Source organism: Ischnura elegans, chromosome 3 (genome assembly GCF_921293095.1).
Source record: "Ischnura elegans chromosome 3, ioIscEleg1.1, whole genome shotgun sequence".
Classification (NCBI taxonomy): Eukaryota; Metazoa; Arthropoda; class Insecta; order Odonata; family Coenagrionidae; genus Ischnura; species Ischnura elegans.
Window position 1 is genome coordinate 5,527,681 of NC_060248.1, and position 25,726 is coordinate 5,553,406.

Sequence of the window (25,726 nt, forward strand, 5' to 3'; positions counted from 1 at the left end):
GAGCCTCATTTATAGGATCACAGGGAGGCATCTGTTGGAGAAAGGGAAATAGCCATGGGCGGGCCAGAAATGGACCAAGCTTCACAAAGGGTTATCATGAACTATGCATGGCATGCCAATGGCCACCTGTTCCAAATTCAGCAATGCTGAACTATTTGATTTCTTATCGCCTGTGTGGAGATTAGAATTGTGCATTTATCACTTTGTCCTTCAATTTAACTATTTTGTTTGAGGTATTTATCAAAAATTCAATAGAGAATATCTACTAATCTTGAATCTAATCAATGTTCTCAATTACAGTATTCCTCATTCAACCGTTCTCTCGAAAATTATTCCTCTTTCAGCGTCACAGTCATTCTTCCTCTGTTCGTGTAACAAAAAAATAACGAAAAGCGTAAGTGGCCAGCCACTTCTAAGGAGTTGGTAACATCATGGCATTTTTAGGTTATCCACTCATTTCATAGGCATAACTGCTAATTGAGGGAAAAAATGCTTACAGTAAACAACAACATCAAAGTAAGCTAGGCTCCTGTGGGAATGGGAAGAGTTATTGAAACAAGATGACCCACCTACTCGGCTGGATGTCATCACCTGGGTGTAATATGATTGTGCAAGTGCCTTGATAAGTTGGTGCTGGATTGAAAACCATAAAATTAAGACGAGACGCAGGTGTTAGCCCAAGAAAATTCTATCATCGACGACTAATTCAGGAGGCTATTGAAATTGAAAAATGCCCCCAAAATTTCAACAGAGTGGAGCGTTAAACTCAGTCAGATGTGGTAAACGATTTTCCGAAAGAGAAGACGGCGAATATGTTACCAACAAGGTTATTCGCTAGATAAGAAGAGTCCGCTCGCCGCTCAAGGACAGGGGTGAGAGTTGTGCTGACGTCAGCTCCGCCCTCCTCCCCCTCTACTCCGGTGGATGGGGGAGGTTGGACAAGTATATTAATTGACCACCAATTTCCGTAATTTCATTCATCACCTGACGATGCGTCCTGCAACGGTCGCGAAAGCTTGCACGACAAAGCGCAACACGCAGCTGCACCCGGAAGCCGTTAGCAACATAAAATTAAGAGCCCCTTAATTTTTTCACGTCCAATCGCAATAGCCGACATAATAAAGAATCTGGTGAACAATATGATTTGGACGGCTAAAAGGAGAGGAGTCTTTTCATTGTTTTGTCTAGCCACATGTTTGTGTTATTTGCTTGCAGACACCTTCCGAAAGTTTACCAAGCTATTCTGGCGAGTGCCACCCTCTCGCAGGACGTCAACAAACTCAAGCGCCTCACTCTGCGCAATCCCGTTGTGTTGAAATTGGAGGAGCCAGAGGTGGCACCACCCTCTCAGCTTGCGCATTACCATCTGGCTGCGGAGGAAAACGACAAGGCTGCCATCCTCTACGTCCTACTCAAGTTGCGGCTTGTTCGAGGCAAGACAATCGTATTTGTGAGCACAGTGGACAGGTGTTATAAGTGAGTTTTAACCTAGTCTTCTGCATTTCTAGATATTTGTAGATCTCTTTCATATGTACAGAATGAACGACAGGTACAGAAGCATACATTTTACCTTTGTGTAGCAAAGCAGCCTTCAAACTAGTTTTGGATGAATCAATAAACAGCCTCCAGTCTTCTTTTTTTTACTCAATTTCAAACTCATTCATTAGACCGGGAATGTCTGAGCAGTACACCTAACCACCCTCTTGTTCAAAATACTTTGAAAATTTCTGTTTTCTCAGCAACCTAAAAACATACAATTAAGGTATTTTCAGTAAAAAAAGTTTTTGCATCGTTGGCCTGTGTTATTTCTCTGTGGTTTTTTTGCTGAATTTGTGCATTGTGGGTGACTCCCATAAAGTTATCACTGCACATGGCTAGTCCACGTATACCTAACATTAATTGATTGTATTATCGTTGCACTACTGATTCATGTAAGATTTGTGCCTTGTTAGTCTGTGTGTAAAATGTATCTTTGCACTAATGTCTTTGTATTTGTCTGTTATGTCCTCTCCTTAAATTTTGATTAAACTATGACACTGTAAGAGCCATCGGCAAAATCAAAATTTAGTATTACTTTATCTTTGGCAGATTGAAGCTCTTTCTAGAGCAGTTCAAAATACCAACCTGTGTGTTGAATTCGGAGCTGCCTTCATCTGTGCGGTGCCACTCGGTGCACCAGTTCAATCAAGGTCTTTACGACATCATCATAGCTTCTGATGAGAAAGCATTGGATGACCCTAAAATGCCTGGAACATCTGGCAGGTAGGCCCTCCGTTAATGATGTTCAACGCTACTTAATGTATATTTTGATTGTTGATTATTGGTCTCACCATTGTTAGTGACTATCCAAGATCCGATGCTCTCATTTTGGGCTTTGTGTTGCAGCAAACGCAAGAAGGATCGAGAGTCGGGAGTGGCTCGTGGGATTGATTTCCAATTTGTGTCCAATGTTATCAACTTTGATTTCCCAAAGGATGTGTGCTCGTATGTGCATCGAGCCGGGCGCACTGCTCGTGGCAACAACCAGGTAATGAGACCTAATGCATAATGAGAGCTAACGACTAGCAATGACCCTTGTGGATTGGAAGGTTTTTCTGTTGAGATTGGATTTATTTTCAGTCTACTTTAACCATTTACTTTTGACTTTGGTGTGACCACAAGTTAGATTTTAGATTTTTGTTTAACATTTTGCTAGACCTTTAATACATTTTTTTTCACAGCTTTACAATGATAGGTTTTAGATAATGCTGAATAGCGTAAATTCACGGTGTGAACTAAATATTTGGGGAAAATACTTGTAAACTCAATAAAATTTATCAACCCATAAGCGACGTCAGCATTAATTCTGATTTACTGTCTCTTCCTTTGAAGTATAATGCAAACTAAATTTTTTCAAAAGTCGTATCCCCTCTCATTTGCACAAAAATTTTGGTTCCTCTTACGTTCCATGGGTATGCTATAATACAGTAAACTCTCGATTATACGAACTAGGATGTTACAAAGTTTTCGATTATACGAAGTGAAATTGTGGTCCCGTCGAATAGCCTATGGTAAATACATGCCGTTTTTCGATAATATGGAGTTTGGATAATATACATTTTTTTAGAAAACACGGGCTTTGGGCTCAGTCCCCAGGAGCAAAGGGCATTCGTTTATACGAACTATGGCAAAATATTAGTCAACAAAACTAGTTATTCCTGTGAAAATAGCAAAAAAATCAATGCTTCTGACTGTGGTGCATCAGTGTGAAATCTTAAATTATAGTGCAGCTTCGGAGGGAAACATTTTGCCTAAAAAACTTATGGTAGGAATCGAGGAGAAGTAGATATCCAGTAAAAATATTGTGGCTGAACAATTTCCCTACTTACATGCATACTCGTAAACATCGCGTCAACAATACTTCATAGTTTAACATATGAAGAAGTTTGCGTGGGGTATTTCTTACACTCCCAGTAAAACCGTACATAATTTAATCATACCAAGAAAATGCTGCAAGTCCTTAAAATTGCTCAAATTTCAACGTTCTTGCCGTTAAATATGTGAACTCGTGCCACCACTTTTCAAATCAACAGTTTGGAAACACGAGGAAGGAAGTGAATCAAGTCACTCAATCATTGAATAAATATTTTTTCTCTTTGAGACAATGTTACATTTTGGAGGGGGGGAAAGGTCGCGGAAATACTGCGGTTGTCAACGACTAGGTGAGGAGGTGTATTAAGGATATCACAGATGCTGTAATACGTACTTTACACGCGAGCCGATATTAAGGGCGAAATGGCTCCTTCATTGCCAAATGTAACGAGGATTTGACGATTCTGTGCATTAAGTTTTCACAAAATTACCTTGCTATCTGTCCACGAGGGAGGCTGGCTGGCTGCCTTTCGTCCTGGAAGCACTGAATCGTAAGGAATGGGCTTGAACTAAATTCATGAGGGAATGTGCCAGTCAAAGTCAAGTAAAAGGTGTGAATTGGGAACGTGCGAAAGTGTGAATTGTACGTAAGTCGAGGACTGCCTGTACCTTCATGCTAACTCCATCCACGGCATATGCATAGGAATAGTTGGATGCCCTATGCAAGAATTACAATATGTATGCTTACATGTTTAAAGTTTCTGTTGCTTCATGTAGAAGTGCATAAACTCTTAGTGTCTTAAGAGTCCTTGGCTGGTGATCGTGGGTTGAAATGCAAGCAAAGCCTTTGGACAAATCAAAATCCTTTAGAAGTGTGAGGTGGCCAAGGGAAAGGAACCCTACCCTCAATGTATCAATGCCTGTGGGCTTGTGCAGGCTGAGCTGTACCCTCACCCTTTCAAATCGACTGTTGGTCTTGAATGACTGAGTGAGTTATAATTGGTTGCAGGGCACTGCACTGTCTTTTGTGAACATTGGCGAGCGTCCCTTGATGGCTGAGGTGGAGGAGCACCTGAGGCAAATGACGGGAGACGAAAGCATGGCGCTCAAGTGAGTAATGAATGTCACCCTCTCCCCTTCACCAAAGTGTTGACAATTTGCATAGTGCTAGGGAAGTGCAAGGATTTGCTCTCGGTGGAACGTCCTCGATTATCAGGTGATTCCTGTGGCTGTGCCTTCAAACAAAGCTTGGTCCTTCTGTTCATCGAAATGCAAGAAATTGGTTGATACATTAGAGAGCCTTAAATTTAAAACGTCAAAGAAAACCATATTTTTAAACTTCATGAGCCAGTGGTTTTGTGTATGGGAGGTTGTATTCATGTGTTGCAAGGTGGATGCATTTGCCACCAGGGAGGTGAGATATTGCTTTCATAAAGATCATGCCACTCACTTTCACTTGTCCAGGGCCAATGGAGTTTGGGTAAAAATAGGTCAGGATTCATTACGCATTGATGGTGTTATGCATTACATCACATCAAAGGTATTAGCTGTGCATACTGCTTCTCCTGTGACTAATTTACTCCTGCCTCAGGCAATATTTAATGTAAATGTTTTCCTTGTGTGGAATTACAATCTAAGACAATCTCTTGTCTGGTGTCTTCTGTGGCTTTTTCATAATTATGACCATACTTGGTTTAAGTTATTTTGCAAGCATTTATTCAAGGTTCATTTGAAATATACTCTTAATTTTTAACTTTGATGAGATTGTAATTGATACGAAATGAAGAATTCAATATGCAGGGTTGATTGATTTAAATCACTTGATTTTTATTTTTAAAAATCAGGTGATTTAAATCATAATGTGATCTATATGTTTGATTTTTAGAGAGTCAAGAAAAGGAAGATGTAAGTGTACAATTTTGATTTTTATTTCTTAATTAATACAAAGAATCGACAGTTATCAGCACAATGGTGGCTCTTAAATAGAAATGATACTGTAGGAATGCATGTAACATGAACATTTTAAAAAATCTTACGTTTCAGTTTTTTAATAGAAAATACAATTAGCACAAAGAAAATCATCAGTAAAATTGACAGATAATAAATTGAGCCACATTTAATTCTTAGAAAAATTCCATGACCCACGCCAATTTTTAATGTTAGAAGTGAGTAGTCGGTCTGTCAGGTCAAAGTACATGTGGGATCAAGGAAAAAATTATGTTTTTTCTGCTAATTACAAGTGGAAGGCAGTGCACTATGTCACATGAATGAAGGCACATTAAAGGAAGAAGACAACATTCTATAATTAGATTAAACAAAAAATTTAAAACAAATTTGCATATTTTACATCATGAAGAGCAAATACAAGTTGTCATGCATAATAATGATTTAGCCAATTACAGACAAAGTGAGTGGTATTACATATTAATAAATACCTCATATCACTCACCAGTCACGGTTAACAAGTGTTTTTATATTGAGAAGTTCATATATACACGAAAGAAAACCATGTAATTATCATATACTATTGCTATCAACACTGTAAATAATGAATGAGGACACCTACATTGGATGGCTATCATTTAAGTGCTTGTATAAGAAAACTAATTTTGCAGCTTCTTTATTGTGTCCTAATTTATTCCGCGATTTTGAATGAACTCAGTTAAAAGTGGAAAAGACTCTTTCCACTCCAGCTGATGATGCTGGGCAGATGAAAAGCTGTTCAATTATTCTTACGATAGAATTTCCTTGGTTTTTATTCATGGTATTCTCCTGGGACCACCACCACTGCAATGCTGATACGTTATTGTTATTGATAACCTCATCTAAAAACATATATTTTTGAAATGGATCACTCCTGGCCAAGTATTCAACTATTATTGGAATAAATCCCTTTCCTGCATATACTTCCTCAGCAAAATCCATGGACAAATTCTTTTCCTTTTCAGTTAAGCTATAGTTATTTTGCTTTGGATCTAAAAGATAAGCCAAGTAGTGCGCAGGAGTCATATAGCTTAGCGATATCTTTCATTCAGTTTTAACAATACATTGGAATTTACTTTCTGCTTCGCCAGGTTGTCATGGAGTTCTTTCCATACTCCAATGCACATCCCTATAGTACAGCTGTCTCGTTGAACTTTGTCTAAAGCTATGGCAATGGGCTTCATTACGGAAAGTAAGTCTTCTATGTTGCATTTGATGCCTATGTTCGATACTTTCATTTGAACCAGCTTATCTATTTTAGCTAGAGATGGGTCGAATAGCAGATTTCTCGAATTCGAATATTAAATCATAGCTCGAATATTCGAATAACTCGAATTTCGAATACCTCGAATACTAAATGATGAATGCTGGAATGTTTGACTCGGTTGCCTATGCAGCAGGCAACACAAGATTTTGGGGAGTAATTTTGATTTCCTTAAAATGATTCAAACAGGAATTTAGCTGATTAATGAATAATTTAATTTTATGGAAACAATTGGGCATATAATTAATTCAACTAACATCGCTTTACCCCCACTCCTGCTGCCAAGTGCTAGCTGACAATCAGAGGCATTTTGCAAAATACAAACTCTTTTCCACCGGATTTTCTTCAATTATTTTCAGTCCATCTTTGGGAGTTCTCACGAGATAAGAAGATGAATTGGAATTGCTATCAGGGAGAAACCAAATATTCTGAGAAAATATCCTTTTGTCTGTGACTGTAACAATAAAGATTTATAGCACCACTCATAAATTGTAACTTGATATATGTTTTCCGAAAAAAATACCGCATCAACTTCCGAGAAGCTCTGCTGCTCATATCGAGTTTCGCCAGAATGCTAAGTCTCCGTCGTGTTTTGACATTTATTTCTTTGCGTAAAATGCTTAAATAAACTCAGAAATACGTCGTGTTTGGTCTTATTCTTTTTGAAATTACGCGCACATTACTAATATTTCAATTCAATAAAGGTGTAACATCAATTGACGAAAGTCATTCTTAGACACCCTTTGTGCTAATAGATGACTCATGCAGCGGTTGACCTCCAAAGAAATGGGGAACTTCGAAGCTGGTAGGAAAAAAAAGGTCAGTGGGGGAGGAAAGGGAGGGCCCGAAACACGTTTCTATTGTTCTCGCGTATTTTTTCGAAGCTAAGGTCTTCGTAATATGATCCCTGCGCAAGCTGTGACCTTTTTTTTATTTTGAAGAAGAGGAAAGCCTCAGAGGGGGGGGGGGGCTAGTGCTAAATGGAGAGGGATACCGGATGTTGGGAAATGCGCTAATGTAAGTATCCCACGGTACTCACACAGCAGTTGACCTCCAGAAATGGGGAACTTCGAAGCAGGTAGCCAGAAAAAGGTCAGTGGGTGAGAAAAGGGGGGAGGGCGTGAAACATGTTTTTATTGTTCTCGTAACTCGATATTTTTTTCGAAGCAGGGGTCTTCGTAATGCGATCCCTGCGCGAGCTGGGACCTTTTGTTTGATTTCGGAGAAGAGGAAAGCGTCAGAGTGGTTGAGGCGAGTGCTGAATGGAGGGGGATAGAGGATCGTGGGAAATGCCCTAAGGTTGCTATCCCACGGCACTGAGTTTCTCCTGGTGGGGGGAATCGGGGATTTTCGGATTTTTTCACCCGACTATTTTCGGTTCCCCTCGTCGAACACTTTTCACCGCTAAAATCCACGAATTTGATGCAATTCGTCAACTTGCGTAAAACGGCGCTGCGAGCACTAAATGACTACAGTTCTCTACATTTTTCCGAGTCACTACCAACGACGTGCGTGCGACAGTGTATGACGCGAAATTCAAAGTATTCGAGGTATTCGAGGCGGTACTTTTCGCATAACTATTCGAAATCTCGAATATCGAATACTTTCTAGTATTCGAGGTATTCGAGTATTCGCGGATACTATTCGCACATCTCTAATTTTAGCCTTTTTTCTTCACAAATCTTCATCAAAGTTGCCCAGTTTTTTACATTACACTCTAGAGTATCTGCAATTGTGTTCCATCGAACCTCTGTGAGAATAACATGACTAGACACTGCTTTCCCAGTTTCTAATTTAAATTGTGATGATAAAAGTGATTGTTCCTGAAGTACTTATAAACAAATGTGACATGTTCTGATACATTATTCCTATGAAGATATTTACTTAGCAAATTAAGAATATGAGCCGAGCAGCCATATGCAATAATATATACCGATTTACCATCTAGCAAAGCTTTTCTCATTCTATTCATGTTGGCTGCATTGTCAGAGAAAAAACTTCCGACATGACAGCCAACTTCATTTTCCAACTTATCAATCGTTGTTGAAACTAAATATTTCAAATACTCCCAAGAATATGACTACTGAATTTTGTATTATGCTGGCGTAATTTTTAATTTGATACCATTCGCATTTCCATAGTTCTCTCCCCTGATTGACTAAATGTTGTATCAAGTTTAGAGTATGTTGCCTCTTATTGTTTCTGCAAATGATCATTCTCCAATATGCTGCCCAATTAGTTAGTTTTGCAAATAACTGAATTTTTGATGAATGGAGAATCATAAAAATCTCATTTAAATCAATAAAATCCGATTCAAATCAATGAAATCATATTTAAATCAATAAAATCTGATTGAAATAAAAAAAATCAACAATGATTTTTATCAACCCTGTCAATATGTGACAAGCATAATTTACTGGCTTGAATTTAGCCTTGCAAGCAAAGAATCGCTGCACGAGGTACATTTCAAAAAAGAAGTCCCAATTTTTGGCATGTGATAATGAGCTTATTATACATTCGATAAAAAAAATATTTGCATCACTGAGTTTGACATAAAATTACAAACATTTTAAGTATCCACATGATCAATTTTTCTTAAAAATGCATGTGTAAGAGATGCCCTATTTTGAGCATCGAAGCTAAAGAAAAATTTTTTTATCCTATCGCGCAGTGTAGCAGACTTGAGCCCGGATTTTCAGCAGTCATCAAATTTTCCACTTTCATTACTAATAATTCACGCACCGTTTTTCAGCTAAATTTACATGATATGTATGGCGCTCGGAGATTAGTAGGTATTCACTTGTAGCCTTAAGCTTATGATGCTTACTAGGGACGGTCGGATTGGATACCTCAGATCCAAATATCCACGAATAATGCCCTTCACCTAATTGTACTTCGGATCCAAATTCGTCGAAGAAATTGAATCTCAATCGGAAATTTTCAAGCATTGCTTTCGTGAATGCAACGTCCCATTAGAGGGAGTAGAAAGAGTTCCAATCATCTCTTCGCATACGCCGTTGCACTACGATGTTTGTCCTACTGACATGCATTTTTTTTAAGCTCTCGTAGGAGTATTGCAATAGAATTGCAGCCATGGAAAATTTTAAATCAAAACACGACGGGCACATAGGGTGGATCTTCCCAAGAGATTGGACAACATCCGGGGGAATCTCAGCACCGTTAGAAGATAACCACGTTGTAGATTTCACAAAATACCCCCGGCCCTCCATCAGCCCATGCCTATGACGTTTTCTTTCCTTTCCAAGACCCCATGGACCATAAATCACTTGCCTCATCAAAGGAAAATATCAAGTCACGCGGGAACAATCGAAACTTGTCTCATCCCATCCCCATCTCACCAACTGACCTTGATCGATCACCCAGTTTCTGGAGGCCAAATGCTAGGTGAGTCATTTACTGAGCCCAAAGATATCTCGATAGCTTTCAATAATTATATAAAACGCACGAGGTTCAAAAAAGAAAGAAATTTAACGCTACGCATATCTGACAGAATTTAAGTTTTTTGAGCTCTAATTTACTGACCAAAAGATTTATAGTTACAACAAGGCTACTAATATTCAAAATAGTCCAAAGGGCACAATTTCAGAAGAAACAAGTGTAGCATGAGCACATTCAAACAGGACAAGATGGACTGGAAACTTCAGGCAACTCAAACTGCGTATATAACATTGCTGTGCCTTCGCCCCTTCACCATGAAGACAACGAAGTCAGATGCAAGAACTTCCTCCCTTTCTCCTTCGCCCTTGGTTGCGGACGAAAGATGGAGGGAGCGAGCGAGCTCCTCCCAATCTTCCTCTCCTTCAGTGCTCTTCACTTATAAGCATTTCTCATTTCTTCTATACACCATTTAGTCCAACAATGTACAGGCGGTCCTCGACTTTCGTACACTCGACTTTCGTACAATTCGCACTTTCGTACATTCAAAATTGACACCTTTTACTTGACTTTCGTACGCTAAATTCGGACTTTCGGACGTTGGTCTGTAATTTTTTTTAAATTCCCGCGGTGTTTATTGCGCATCTTAACATGCAATTATTTCAAATGGCAGTATATGCGAACAATACGAACGTATATAATGAAGGGAATTGTTGGTAGTTGACTCTAATCTAGGTGATTTATTTGGGAGAGGGACTGCCTGCTATAGGCTCCTTTATCAAAAGAAGAAGAAAGCCTTCATTGAAGATATTTTTCAAAAGAAGTTGACTAGACATCATCAAATAGCTTTCAATAAAACTGGTAAGATCTTTTTTCTAATTGTTTTTTTTTTCGTTTGAGTGCTGTTTAATTCATGTAACACCTTCAGCAACGATATTGCACGAAATATAACCCGAATTCAGTTTGTCTTTTGTCTTTTTTGAATAACATGCGAAATATAGGCGATCACGAATATGTCACCTGCCAAATGTCGAATTTTGGTATAAAAATTAAAAGGTATCCAGAGTGCGGGTTCAACAACTCCATTTTGTTATGCTTCTTGATATGTCTTTTTATTTATAGTGGACGTAATAAGTGGAATGTCAAATTAAACGCCAAGAGGAAGTTTCACTCGATAGCCAACGGCGTTCTTGTTTTTTAAACTTTTATTTTCATTTTCTGCATATTTTCGAAAGAAATTAGATGATTTGAGGAGTTTTATTAACATATTATTAATTTTAAGTCAATTTAAATGAATTCTGTGAAAAAAAAGGTTTTAGTACATATATTCCGCTCTTTTGGAACGTAACCCCTAAATAGTATGGAAGTCAATGGTTCGACTTTCGTACATTCGACTTTCGTACAAGTTTTTGGGAACGCATTGTGTACGAAAGTTGGGGACCGCCTGTACAGTCATTTGTATTTATTAAACCCCAGGTTTTGACAACAATATAATTTTCAGTTGCAATAATCCTCACATTTGCGTCTTAAGTTGATTTTTGAAAAACCAAGTCCTTAGCATGATAGAAATTACTCGGCAAGACAGATGTTGACTATTAACCAGGTATTGTCCTTCAAAAGTATGCGTTTCTCTGCGTTTGATTTGCAATTACTATTTCAGTATAAATTCCACGGGATGCCCACTCGTGGCAGTAAATTTTGCTCGGCCTCAGGAGCAAGAAACCCTGCGTGATCTTTTCCATGTTCACCTCTGAGGTACCGACATGACGGCATGATGCTTACAAGTAAGGAAAGCAAACCAGAGCATTTAAAAAATTTCACTAGGGGAGAAACTCCCCTGCCTGCAGCTAATTTTTGACCTAGGGTTTCAGAGGATGGACTCACGCTGAAAACACACTCACAAGGGGACACTCAGTTCCCCTTGGACTTGCGTCAGGTGAAGGGGAGGGGAGGGGGGATGGTAAGAAGTTTGTGTAAGAGACGCACTCCCATTTTTGGCTGCAATTTCTGGGAATAATAAAGGTGCGCCTCTTACACGTGCTTATACAGTAATTTGCCAGCTTTTCTGCCACAAAAAGTATCATTTTGTGATTCAGGGCATTGTTCTTTTACAAGAAATTCCCTCATCCTACATTTAATATTCTTCTCTCTCTCCATGGAGATCGTTATAACTCTATAATCTTCGCAGGATCTTGTGAATTAAAAGTTGAATTAAAAGTAAAAATTAATGTTCCACTCCTCTCATTTCTTTCTCTGCACGCCCTCAAATTGCACATGTGCAAAGGCGAAGTTTTCACTCATTTTATTCATATGATCATCACGTACTTTTTATTTACCCTCATCCTGTGAGTCTCATCTGGAGTAATGTAATAATTTACTAAAACAACTCACTACTGTACCTATTTATGTTGAGAGGAACTTCAGAAATTTACAATGGCAGTTCTCTTTAGAATACAATTGATTACAAACAATTCCATGGTCTTGGACACGTTCTTACTAAAATAAACTTAGTACCTTTGATGCAGGCAGTGAAAACAGCTTTTCTTCAAAGGGCTATTTTCCCGGTGAACGTCTTTGCTACAAGCATTTTCATTGGCTGCCGCCCCAACATCAGATTCGCCTTCGAAATTTTTCACACTACTCATCGGAGCAAGTTTTCTATAGAGAGGTGAGAAAAAACAGTTTTCTCTACCCAGTTACAAACTTGGGTCAGGAGAAAACTTTGGGCAAGAACTCTTTGCCTGAAGTTGCAGTCTTACTCTCCAGGAAAGAAGTTCATAAACTCAATTTGTAGAGTGGTTATAGCTTTAGGGTCTCCCACCAGGTCTATGGCCTGATTTTCTCATTTTGATATTTTGAGGGTGTGGTCTGCCATTGTCATCAAAACTGATTTGTTCCAATTTAACGAGAGCATTGCCTGCAGTTGCTCACCCCACAGTGCTCCTTCATATTGATAATGCCCTCAAGATGGTGGTCGGAGATTACATTAAAAGTGGGTGTTTTACAAATAGGCTCAACTGTATATTTTTTTAGCTTCATAATTCATTGAAGGTTAGCTGGAGGAAAAATAATGTTTTTCTGTGTGACACTTCTTCAGGCTCACCGCTCATCCACCAGCTCACATTTATTGTTAGAAAGATAGTTACTGATGGAGCAGTGTAGTTAGAGATAGGCATAATACAGTCTGATCCGGATTTAATGTCCTCGCATTTAACGTTTTTCCGCAGTTAGCGTTTATTTTTTTGGGTCCCGATTCATTCCCTATTAGGACAATGTAAAAATTATCCGTATGTAGTGTTTCCGCATTTTGTGTTTTTCCGCATTTATGGTCGTAAAAATTTGTCCCGCTCAAGATTTTTTTGCCCGATTTAACGTTTTTTCATGACGGTTCATCCAAATCTTTGAATTTATGCTCATCAACAAGAACTGTCTCATGAAAGTTTACCAAGAGTCGATAGAATCTACTGGGGAACGCTTCTTCAACTGCTTTCTTCCGCGAGCGCAGTGCTGCGACCTTCAACTCGCAAGTTGGGTGATTTGTCTTCTCGTAATGTTTCGCTCCCCTTCTGATCCAAACACCAGGCACTTTTTGTATCAGATCGGATCTAATGGAGCAAAGTCATCTCTTAATAAGCTCGAACTACCTTATCCTTCACTTCTTGAACTTGACTTCTGTTAGGTTGTGAATTTCCCAGAAAAAGTCGAGCCTCGCCACCTGTTGGCGATGACACGAATTGTCGGGTTTTCGTTTTGGTTTTGTTTTTGGTTTGTCACTCCGAGAATGGGAGTGAATAGGCAGTCGTCCAGTGAACTTCGCAAGCGTATGAGCAACCCCAGGAGAAGGAGCCATGTCGCGCCCCCGACAGGAACAACAGCAGCGGTGAGTGGTATGCCACTGGCCCGGCTCGACTTTGATTTAAACAATATGCAGTCCACATTTATTATCAACGTTCGGAAATGATCAACTTCGATGTTACGTGACGACTGATGACACGAGTTATCCTCCGAGGGCCACGACAATAATGGTTTTCTCGTTTAGTTTTCAATTGATGGCTCATGCCCCTTTCAACTCTACTACCTACGGGCAGTCGATTATTAGCCCAATATGTTTTCAGTCGGCTACTTTCTCTTACCAAATGAGGAGGCCCAATATCAATTGTGCAGTTCACTAGAAGATTCTATCTATAATCCATTCCAAGGTCAGTTTCCACGGAGGAACAGCGAAAGAACAGAGGAAGTGTTTCCCCTGTCATGACCGTGAGTGAGAGCATTCTTTCCCTACGGAACAACATTATTTTACATCGTAATTTAGATATCCCGGAGCCAATTTATCGACATGCGGCTGGTTGATATCGCTGTCAATTCGAAAATATTTATCCGGTGCTAATTAATGTCAAAAGAGAATGACAATCGGAGTTTTGACGAACTATCACGGTCCATGACTCAAAATAAATCGCTCATGCTGGAAAAAAAATCACCGCGTACTCACGGTAGAATAGATGAGCGCGGAAAAATACGAAAATCCGGCAGGTATCCCTTGGTGGTTGACTTCGACATCATAACCCTGACGAAATTGCCAAACTCCAGAGGCACTGACAATTTTTCGGATGAAATCCAGTTCTGTTGAAGATTAAACCTTTTCACTTAACAGAGTTTAGCTAATCGTTATTCAAGGTCCAACCAAATTTTATTAAAAGCTGCCGAGAAACAAGGGGAGTCGGAGTCAAGGTGATCAGCGCGCTGCGTAAGCAACTTCTCCCGGCTCCATTCGACCTGCATAAGGCCGTGGATATATGACAACGAATCTGGTGTTATCATCAAGTTGAATCACCATCGACTGGTACGCATACTAAAATAAGATTCTACTTTCTTGGATGACCTCGAAATCCAAAATGTTCGCATAGGAGGCTTTTTAAAGGCTCATAAATCCCTTTTTTCGCCGAGGCAACAGAAAACATTGAGTTGGCAAAATTCCAGAAAACCTCCCTTTTACTAGATATTCGGTAGTTGAGAATTCGGGGTTAGCGATCTTCTGCTGTCCCTTTATTTCACTCATTCCTCATGATTTTACGAGTACCTACTTACACCTTTTCTTATTATATTAGAAATGCTATTGTCACCTACATGTCACTTTTACAGAAAAAATTCTAAATTTCATCGAGACCACTGAAATATGTATAAAAATGGAATCACTAATGTCCATAATAATAATCTGTGTGGGAATGCTTTTAAGTTGATGTTTATTAGAATTTTCTTACAATATTTCATTAAAACAATTGTCATCTTCTCATTACTTATTTTTACTACCCATTTTTTTAGCTGATTCCTGAAAAGTATTATCCAACCTTCATAGGGCAGAGAACATTTCATTAAAGAATTTTTTGCTGCATTCAGCACCTTTTAGTTACTTAAAATAATATTTTTTATTCATAAAAAGCCATTCCAATCATTACAGACCCTAAAACCTGAAAAAAATGGCAGGTCCTCATTTAGTGTTTTTCCGCATTTAGTGTTTTAAATTTTGTCCCCCCTGAAAAACCTTAAATCAGGATTCTACTGTATTATTCAATTGTATTTTCTATTCAAAATAGTTGTAATTTCAAAATACTTTCTAATACTAATGTACATTTTACGTTTGACTGTGAATGCATTAAAAATTTTCAATTAGCAACTTTTTTATTAACATTAAGCTCCTTTTGTTGGGCATAATTAGAAGACCTAGTGTTGAATAATAGGTGTTTTAAATGTATAGAATGTTCTTCGTAACCCTTGCTCAAGGTGAGGTAAAATTTATAAATTGTGAAAATTTCTAAGCCATAGTTGGTGCTGAAGTTGTTCTATAGCATGCATTAAATAGAGTGTGAAATGTGTGTGTTCTCAATGATTTGTGTGGCCTTGTTTTACCAGAGCGTATCAGTTCAAACTGGAGGAAGTGGAGGGCTTCCGGTATCGCGCAAATGATGCATGGAGGGCCGTCACGAGAATAGCAGTGAGAGAAGCCCGCCTCAAGGAAATCAAACAGGAGATTTTCAACAATGAAAAATTAAAGGTTTGTGTAGACTGGTGTGGCTGGCAGTACATAATCTTTTACATATTACATATAATGCTTCTTTAATTTCCATTGTATTGGCTACTTTGTATGGGTGTATGTGCATCTATTGTTATTAATCATGTTAAACCATTTTAATACTTTTTTATATACATATCTATAGATTTCGTCTTTTCTCTGTGCCTTATATTAATAAGTAATTCATGGATTTCTAGCCAAGTAAGAAATTTTTGGCTGATGTTTTGATGGAAAGTCTTTCATTGCCTCAGGGCTGTAATGAATTGTAGGTCTTCCCTCCTGCGCTTATACATCCACTCATTCTGGAGGGCCTTGTCTCCTTCTTTACATTGTTTTTCCAATTAATTATTTCCATTCCAAACTTGAGCTTAGTATAACCCCAGAGTCACGATTATAGTTAATTATATACTCAAGCCTGATCTCAAAGACTTCTTTAAAGAGATGATTTCAATACATATGTGCCTTAAGGACCACTTGAGCGATATCAAAGGAAGTGTTGTAGTCTTCTGAGAAGCTATGTTCAGCCAGGGTAGATTTCTCTGGGTGGAACAACCTTGCACACCTTCTGTGCTATTTTTATTCAGGTCTCTCATGTACTGCTGGTTTCTGAGATACAATGTAACCTCAATCTAATGATTTTGAAGTGCATGGACGTTAAAAACGATGAATGCTGGAAAACGATTAATGCAGTAATGCTTGAATAAGTTGCCAATGTAGCAGGAATTGCAGGATTTTTGCAAGTAATTGTGATGGAACAGGTATAGTGAGCTCTCAATTGTGAAACAAATAGTGTGCAATGACTGTAATGTAGGGATCAGAGGTGCAAAACAAATACTGTGTTTTGGATTGCTGGGAAGGGAGAATTCGCAGTAGTGACCGACCCCAGCCTATAAACCAGGAACCTTTTGCAATTATTCAATCAACTCGGAGGAAGCCTTTGCTAGGGTTGAAGGTGCCTTGCTAAGGTTTCTTCAGTTGTCACATGCACTCACTCAACCCAAAGGAAACTTAGCAAGGGTTACTAGGGACGTTGCTAAGTTTACGTTGGTTGAGACACACGCATTCAATCAACGCAAAGGAAACTTTGAGAGGGTTGCAAGGGGCCTGGCTGGAGATAAGACTAATTAACATGCACACTTGTACAAACCTCACTCACTCCTTGGGTTATACTCCAGGAGAAAATACTTAGGCACGAGCGATGGTAAGGTAATCCTGGACTAGCAAAGTGCACTGCTTTCAAAATAAAAATTTCCCTTTTAACACGGTTGAGGGTTTGATCCTCACATAAACAAAATGTAGAACAGTGATGGTGAACAGTGGAATATATGTATATGTTCGAATATATACAGGTAGAGGGAGGAGGTGAATGTAACGTGTGGGGGAAGGGAAATTTAGCATTGTAAGTAATTACTGCACACTGTCGATTATCCAGGCTAATGATGGGAAGGGGTGGCACTAATAATTGGAAAACACGAATAATCCAAACTTCACTTCAATTTCTTGTAATTTTCATAATTTTCTTACAGTGGAACCCCGATCTATCGTTCCCGCATTGATCATTTTCCCACATTCATCGTTCGCCCTTCCTGGTCCCAAATATAGTTCCATGAAGGCGATATAATTTTTCCCGCATCTATCGTTCCCCGAAGTATTGTTTTCCTGCATCTCTCGTTTAATGGAAATGAGACGATGTGTTATATGTGGCTTATGACAACAGACATTTAGTTTGAATCTTCCCCAGGAGATTGAACTTACATTGGGAGAAACTGAGTGCCGTGGGATAGTAACATTAGCGCATTTCCCAAGATCTGCTATCCCCCTCCATTCAACGCTCGCCTCCCCCCTCTGACGCTTTCCTCTTCTCCAAAATCAAACAGAAGGTCCCAGCTCACGCAGGGATCGTATTATGATGATCTTAGCTTCGAAAGAAAATATCAAGTTACACTAGGACAATAGAAAAGTGTTTCGCGCCTCTCCGATTCTCGCCCACTGAATTTTTTCAGCCTTCCTCCTTCAAAGTTCCCAGTTTCTGGCGGTCAACTGCTGCATGAATCACCTATTAGCCCAAAAGGTGTCTTACAATAATTTTCAGCAATTGGTATTATACTTTTATTAGATCGAATTATTAGTAATAGGCACATAATTAAAAGAAGAATGGGATGAAACAAGACGTATTTCTAACCTTATTTAAGCATGGAAATAATAGGAAAATACGATGGTCATATCTGGTGAAACTCGACATACTCGCAGCTGAGCTTCTCGGCAGTTGATATAACATTATTTTCCGAAAACAGGACATCAGGTTACAATTTACAAGTTATTCTACAAGTCTCATTTGTCAGAGTTACTCACAAAGGTATTTCTTCTCAGAATATTTTGTTTTTCCCTACAAACAATCCGAATTTATCAGCTCATCTGGCGGTATGCTAATTAGAAAAGAATGGGTTAGTTGTCTTCTCTAAAGGTCAAAAAATTTCATGGCACAGTCATATGGTCATGCTTCACCCTCCGCAGTATGCTCTGCGTACGCCGAACGTTATCTCAGGGTAAAGCAGGCAAACTCACAGACACGGCAGAAGTGCGCCAGGCGACTGATCAGCGCACACAGAATCTTTGCCTCCTGCCAAAAAAATGGTAAATTTTTTTTTACCTAAATGCAAAATTAAATGACTGTTCATCTATTTTGAACGTAGGTTTTTCGTTGCATAAGGTGGCAAACTCTGGTATCCATAATTCCAAACGGCGTACGATGAATGAAGGAAAACGATCAATGCAAGAACGATAGATCAAGGTTCATCTGTAATTTTTTCCCACATGGGATGTCGCAAACTCCAGGTGTTCTGAATCCAAATTCATATTAACATTTTTTCTCACTACTAAGACATTGTTGAAGCAAATTCCTCTGCTCGTAGCTCAGCCTTGTGTTATTAGAAAATTAAGTGGTAAAGCAAGCTTTTCCTACCAGACTTTGAAAGAATTGTGATATGAAAGTATTCCCTGGCAAACATAGGTGAAGTTGGATGTGAATGGCTCAGCTGAGTGAAAATATTGCGTAGTGATCTAAAGCAAAGAGTGGAAAACTCTAGGGAAATAAAGATTTTTGTCAGGGAATTAAGATTTTGGGAATTCTTTTATAACTCATTCGATTAAAAACATTTGATCAAACAACCTGGAAATTTTTGAGAACAGTCTGTAAAAAAGATTGGAATATCATATTGATTTTGTTTGTGCGGTAAACCTTGCAATTTTTGTCAACTACATATTTGATGACTTTGATTTCAGAGCTACTTTGAGGACAATCCAAATGACTTGAGGGTGCTGCGTCACGACAAGGCACTTCACACCGTCAAGATACAGCCTCAATTGGCCGACGTGCCCGACTATATTGTGCCCCCCACTCTACGTCAGTTGGTTGGAGGGGGTGGGGTGGGGAGGCGCAGGAAGGGAGGGGGGAGGCCACAGCGCAGCAGTGACCACGGACCACAGCACTCCAAGGCCAAGGCGCGCTACAAGGTTAGTCTCTCACCAGTCTCTTATCTTAGGCATATCTTACCAGAAGATGCGAGGGGATGACTTTAATTTTGATGCTTTCTCATGCATCCAATATCTTTATTTTGAAGTTTTCATTTGTAATGTTGACTGCATTTCTCAGGTGTCACAGTGTCATCGTCGATTGTTTGTTTCTCCTACTATCTATGAGACACTTTCAGTTCGAAGTACTTGGTGAAGTGTTTTGACCACCGTTATGTATCCAGCCGATTGAGAAGTCTTTTTTCTGTGATAGGTCTGAGAGTTTGCATTTCTGCAAGCAGTAACTTGCAAGTTGAGGTTAAACAATAATATTTAATATCCTTGTCATTTCACTCATAAAATTAGGACTATAAAGATCCCTCTTACAATAAGCAAGTTGGATACTCACATTTCATGCACTTATCCATGTGCTGTATGGTCAGCCAGTTGGGAAGTGAACTTGTGGGCTGGTAAGTGAGGACGTACGTTTCCCAGCCGCCACCAAGGGGTAATCTCTTTAAGATTTTAATTAGGTTAGAAGTGTGACTATTTGATCCCAATTCCCATTTTATTACTCAAAATATAAATAGAACTTTATTTGGGACCAGGAATGGCATACGATGAATGAAGGAAAACGATTGATGCGGGAAAGATAGATCAAAGTTTCTCTGTATTTTGTTTCTCTGTATTTTGTTTCTCTGTAATTGTTTACCTTTTCCATTCGAAGGCAATAATCTATGGTCTGTGTGAGTTTACGTACTTACTTACTTGGAAACGAAAAAAAAAAAATCATAAGCACGGTCTGATGGAGGCCCGAGGGTGGTTTTCTATAACCTGCTTACTTTTGAGGTGGTTATTATCTTATGATGTTGAAATTCCCCCAATTATGGTTCAATCTACTTGGAAGAGTCTCACTGTGTGCCTGTTGCACATTGCCTTTAAATTTTTCACGGCTGTCATTTTGTTGCATTAACCTACGAGAGATTTTAAACAAAATTGTTCATGAGTATTCAAGTATACCAGGACTAGCCGTGGGGATAATTTTTATGGAGTCACCCGCAATGCACAATTGTGCGAAAAATCCACAGAGAAAAAATCATTCGCCATGCGAATGATTTTTCCCCCGTGGAGTGTTCATGAGTAGGTGAGCATTGCAGTGCGACGGTGCATTCGAAGAGAGAATTGGAACTCTTTCCTTTCTTATGGTGCATTGCATTCGCTGGGGCTGTAATTTTGAATTTTGGATATAGATCTGATGTCTTCTGCGATTTACGATCCGATTTATCCAATAAAGGGCAATATCGGTGGATATTTGGATCTGAGGTATCTGATCCGATCATCCCTACTTAGACACATTCCCACACAGGAATTAATATTTTATCCATTGTAATGCATTACTCAGTGGTCTCAATGAAATTTAAAAATATTATTCTGTAAAAGTGGAATGTGGGTGACTCTAACATATTGTTGGGTCTCCTCTGGTGGACAGCTCAACAAGGGGCGAGTCAGACTAGCGATCATGACTGATGCTGAGGGTTTCCGGGCTGCGAATGTGGTCCTCTTGGAGGGACAGTATTGGTGAGAAATGAAAGATACGCATGCCGTAAGGAGTGTATTTGATTGTTGATTCTTGCACAAGAGTGATCTCCTCCCTCGGCTTCTACGAGTCAATTGTAGAGCTTCCCTTCCACGGACCTTTGGGCACCCGCTACGAGTACTAAAACGCTTGACGAAAAAGACCTTGAGTGAATGATGCGTGCAGCTTTTAAAGCATCGCGGCATCCGACCACCCCCCCCCCCCTCCATGCATTCTAGAACTTTCCACTCTTGCGCCATTTTTTTCTGAAAAGTGCAAACGCACCGGCAATCAAAAATGCTCTTCCCACTCTCAGCAAAATCAGCATAGTACGGATATAGCGTGGCTTTCATTTCAGAAAAGCACACACACACTCACCGTCTATCAAAATTGCATTCCCCACTATCAGCACAATCAGCACCACACATGAAGGGAAGTTCCAGAGAAGGGAAGACACGAAGGGAAGTTCCAGAGACTCACGCAAGAGAGGTGAATAAACGGATGAAGAGGACGCATAGACCAGAAATGGAATCGACCAAAAGAATAGACTCAAAGCATTAAAAAAAAAAGTGTGAGAACTTAATCGATTGAAAAAATGAAGTCAGGATGTAACAATATCTAATATAATAAGAATAGGTATAGGTACTTGAAAAATCGTCATGGCATCAATAAGGATCAGTGAAATAAAGGGACAGCAGAAGATGGCTAATCCGGAATTCTAAACTACCAAATATTCATTTAACGGAAGGTTTTCAGGAATCTTTCCAACTTGATGTTTTCTGGTACCTTGGTGATATGAGCCTTTAAAAAGCCTCCTGTGTGCACATTTTGGATTCTGAGGTCATCCAAAAAAAGGAGAATCTTAATTTTAGTATGCATACAAGTTGATGGTGATTCAACACGATAGTAGCACCAGATTCGTTGTCATATATCCGCAGCCTCATGTAGGTTGAAAAGAGCTGGAAGAAGTTGCTCACGCGGCACGCTGATCACCTTGACTCACCCTGTTTCTCCGCTGCTTTCGATAAAATTTGGTTGGACCTTGATTAATGATGAGCCAAACTCTGTGAAGTGAAACGGTTTAATCTTCAACAGAACTGGATTTAATCTGAAAAATTGTAGTAATAGTAGCGCTAGTAATATTGGGCCTCCTCTTAGAGTTCAAGAAGTGAAAGATAAGGTAGTTGGAGGTTATTTAGGCATGACTTAGCTTCATTAGACCGAATTTGATACAAAAAGTGCCTGGTGTTTGGATCAGAAGGGGAGCGAAACATTATGAGAGACATCATCTAGCTTGCGAGTTGAAGATCCCATCGCCGCATTCGTGGAAGAATGCAGATGAAGAAGCATTCCCCGGTAGATTCTATTTGCTAAAATTTCATGAGAATTAACATTCGGATGAGCAGGAATTCATAGATTTGGATAATCTTTTGCGTGAACCATCATGAAAAAACATTAAATTGGGCAAAAAATCTGGTGCAGGAAAAATTTTTACAACATAAATGCAGAAAAACGCTGGAATGCTGGAACACTAAATAAGGATAATTTTTACATTGCTCTCATTGAGAATGAATTGGGACCCCAAAAAATAAATGCTAAATGTGGAAAAACATTTAATGCAAAGATGTTAAATCCAGATCCAACTGTATTTAGTTTTTTTATAGGTACTAACAGACATGTTGTAGGCATACATTTATATTGTCATTGTAAAGCACCGGCATAAGTATTTCTATAATAAAGCAAAAAAACCATTTGGTAGGATTTTTTTATCCACCCTGTTTGAGCCCACTTAAAATAAACTCTAACTTAATGATGTTCGGATCAGAAAAGGCCTTTCCACTTGGTTGAAAGTACCCCTTCACCAAATGGTTTTATGACAGAGTCCTTTTTTTCATTCAAGGAAACTGTATTCATTATATTCTTAATGTTTAATGTTTACTTTTATTCCAGTGATATCCCTTGATTGTCCGAATTCCCATGGAGAACACATCAAATGAACACTGTGCTCCAATTTCTACTGAAAAGAGTTGAAAAGTAACTATAGGAAATTCTTTAGGGTATTCATGATGGAACAATCATTTTAATTAATGGATAATATAAATGTGATATAGGTATTTTAGAAATTTTGGAGGTAGTAACATACAAAGTATTGGAAAAGTAAATAAACTTTTTGCAACTAATAATGCATAAAGTAATGAGTTGTACGAGGTTGCATTAAAAATCCAAGTTAGTGGGTTATGTGGTATGGTTCAACTGGTATGGAATGACCAAGTAAACGTCTTTGTATAAGTTGAATTTCTTAAAATAATGACAGTGATTTTTTTCAACTACGAATTTAAGGAAAAAATGATTTTTGTGGCCTCAATTAACTGATATTCCTTTTCTTGGCCAGGCACTCTCCTCCAACCCACTGCTACGAATGGATGTGATGAGCAAGAAAAAGAAAAGGTGATCATCAACTTGAGTGAATCTGATTGTGAAGTGTTGTGGGGGGAACGTGCCATGCCACATTATTACAGGGAATAATGCATGTGATAGTGCATGGTCACAAGGAGAACAGATGGACTAGTTAACTGATGGCAACGCTACAGATTCTCTGCTGCCATTGCGTGTTGGCATGTTTTGTGATTGAAATTTTTTCTATTGTATTCAATTAAATGGAAATACACTACATAATGTTGAATACACAGTCTATATCTTTATTGGATAAATACAATAATTACTCTTATGGGTCTATTTACCTCAATTCGACAAACAGTTGACCATTAGGGGATTTTAGCATATTTTTATTTGATAAATTAAGTATCTTAGTGGCTGCATATTTTGCCAAAAATGAATACATACCACAATGGGATCACGTTGGCTTCCCACCCCATGGGCTTGCGTTCAAATCCTGGTGGTGGCAAAGTATTTTCAGAGACTGACTGATACCCACTTGTATGATGTGTGGAGGACATTTCAAGCACAATATTCCATCCGTCGGGTGGAATGTTACGGGCCTTTCATTAAGAGCAGACTAATGCTGATGCTGGGTTTTTCTCCACCCATCCCTACCTTGAAAATAACTTGGTGTGTGCATGTTTGAATTTTTTCCCATCTTTGTTTGAAAAGATAATTATTGTAATTAAATTTTTTACATAAAGATACAGTAAACTCTTGATTTTACGAAGCAGGATTTTACGAAGTTTTCGATTTTACGAAGTGATATTGCGGTCCCGGTGAAAAGCCTATGCTAAATACATGGCGCTATTCGATTATACGAAGTTTCGATTATACGAAATTTTTTGAATTTACGAACCTCGGCTCGGTCCCTAGGAACAAATGGCATTCGTTTATACGAACTACGGCGAAAAATTTGTCAACAAAACTAGTTACGCCGGCGTAAGTAGCTAAGAAATCAGCGCTTCGAACTGTGGTCCATCAAAAGTGCGAAATCGTAAATGATAATGCAACTTTGGATAGAAATGGGTCGCCAAAAACCTCACTGTGGAAATTTAGGGGGAGTAGGAGTTCAGTTAAAATATCGCGGCTGATATTATGCCCCTATTTACGTGCCTGTTTGTAAACATAGCATCGACAATAATTCGTAGTTTAACATGTCAGGAAGGTCGCGCGGAGTATTTCGTACACCCCTAATTAACCCTTTGCACTGCTGTGAACGTACTTCGAAGACTACTTGACTACTTTTCGCCGAAACACTTCGAAGGGTCCCTAATCCGGGACCCTTTCCTCGACGAGCTTGCCCTCGCTGGCCCCTGAAACTGGGCTATTTTTTAATGCATTACCTGACGCAACCCTGGGTTTCAAAGGGCAAAGGTGCCGTGGGGGGAAAAAGAGTAAAGTGCGTGTTACTGTGGGGCTGTGCGTCAACCAAACTGGCACGGACAAAATAAGCCCGTTGTCATTTGGAAATTTGAAAGGCCACGGTGCTTAATACATGTAAAATTGGAAGCCCTCCCCGTTTTTTACCATGCAAATAAAAACAGCTGGATGACCCGAGAAATTTTCCAGCAAACGGTTGTACGTCTACAGAGAAAAACTGCTGGAGAGAACAGCAAAATTGTTTTAATAATGGATAATGCCACCGTTCATAAATACGTGGAAGACCTAAAATTGGCTAATGTTCGAGTCCTCTTTTTACCCCCGAACTCGACTAGCAAGTCCCAGCCCTTGGACCAAGGCATTATCCAAGATTTTAAAGTCCTGTACCGGAAGAAGCTTGAGCGGCATTACTTGCGATGGATCGGTATGTATACATTCATCTATTTTGCTCATGTGCGTTTGGATATCGATTTAGATATTTTTATTCATGATTATCATTCTTTCAAATCTATTTGCTACTTTTATAAATGGGAACAGAAATTAATAACATCCCGAAATGGACGTTGATACATGCAATCCGCGCCATAATATCTTTTCGTGTATATATTGGCCTTTGTGAATGAACAACTTAAATATCTTAGGTATTGGACTCTATTTACCGCCAATTTATGTTTCAGGCTTCTCGTAATGAAGACGCACTTCCAAGTCTAACCATGAACTTTCTTCTCACGCGCTTCCCCGTTCTCCCATGCTGGGG

The 25,726-nt window shown here is 39.1% G+C and overlaps 1 protein-coding gene across 2 annotated transcripts in view; it reads left to right on the top strand.

Annotated features, from left to right (window-relative positions):
• LOC124155368 (probable ATP-dependent RNA helicase DDX56) overlaps positions 1-23,832 on the top strand; it is a 32,435-nt gene extending 8,603 nt beyond the window's left edge. For both annotated transcript variants that reach the window (XM_046529124.1, XM_046529125.1), the window contains exons 6-12: positions 1,216-1,476; positions 2,089-2,262; positions 2,386-2,527; positions 4,361-4,461; positions 15,902-16,043; positions 19,344-19,574; positions 23,540-23,832. In XM_046529124.1, the coding sequence (XP_046385080.1) occupies positions 1,216-1,476; positions 2,089-2,262; positions 2,386-2,527; positions 4,361-4,461; positions 15,902-16,043; positions 19,344-19,574; positions 23,540-23,599 (1,111 nt within the window). In that variant the 3' untranslated portion in view covers positions 23,600-23,832. The remainder of the gene's footprint in view (positions 1-1,215; positions 1,477-2,088; positions 2,263-2,385; positions 2,528-4,360; positions 4,462-15,901; positions 16,044-19,343; positions 19,575-23,539) is intronic.
• The last annotated feature ends 1,894 nt before the right edge of the window (positions 23,833-25,726 follow it).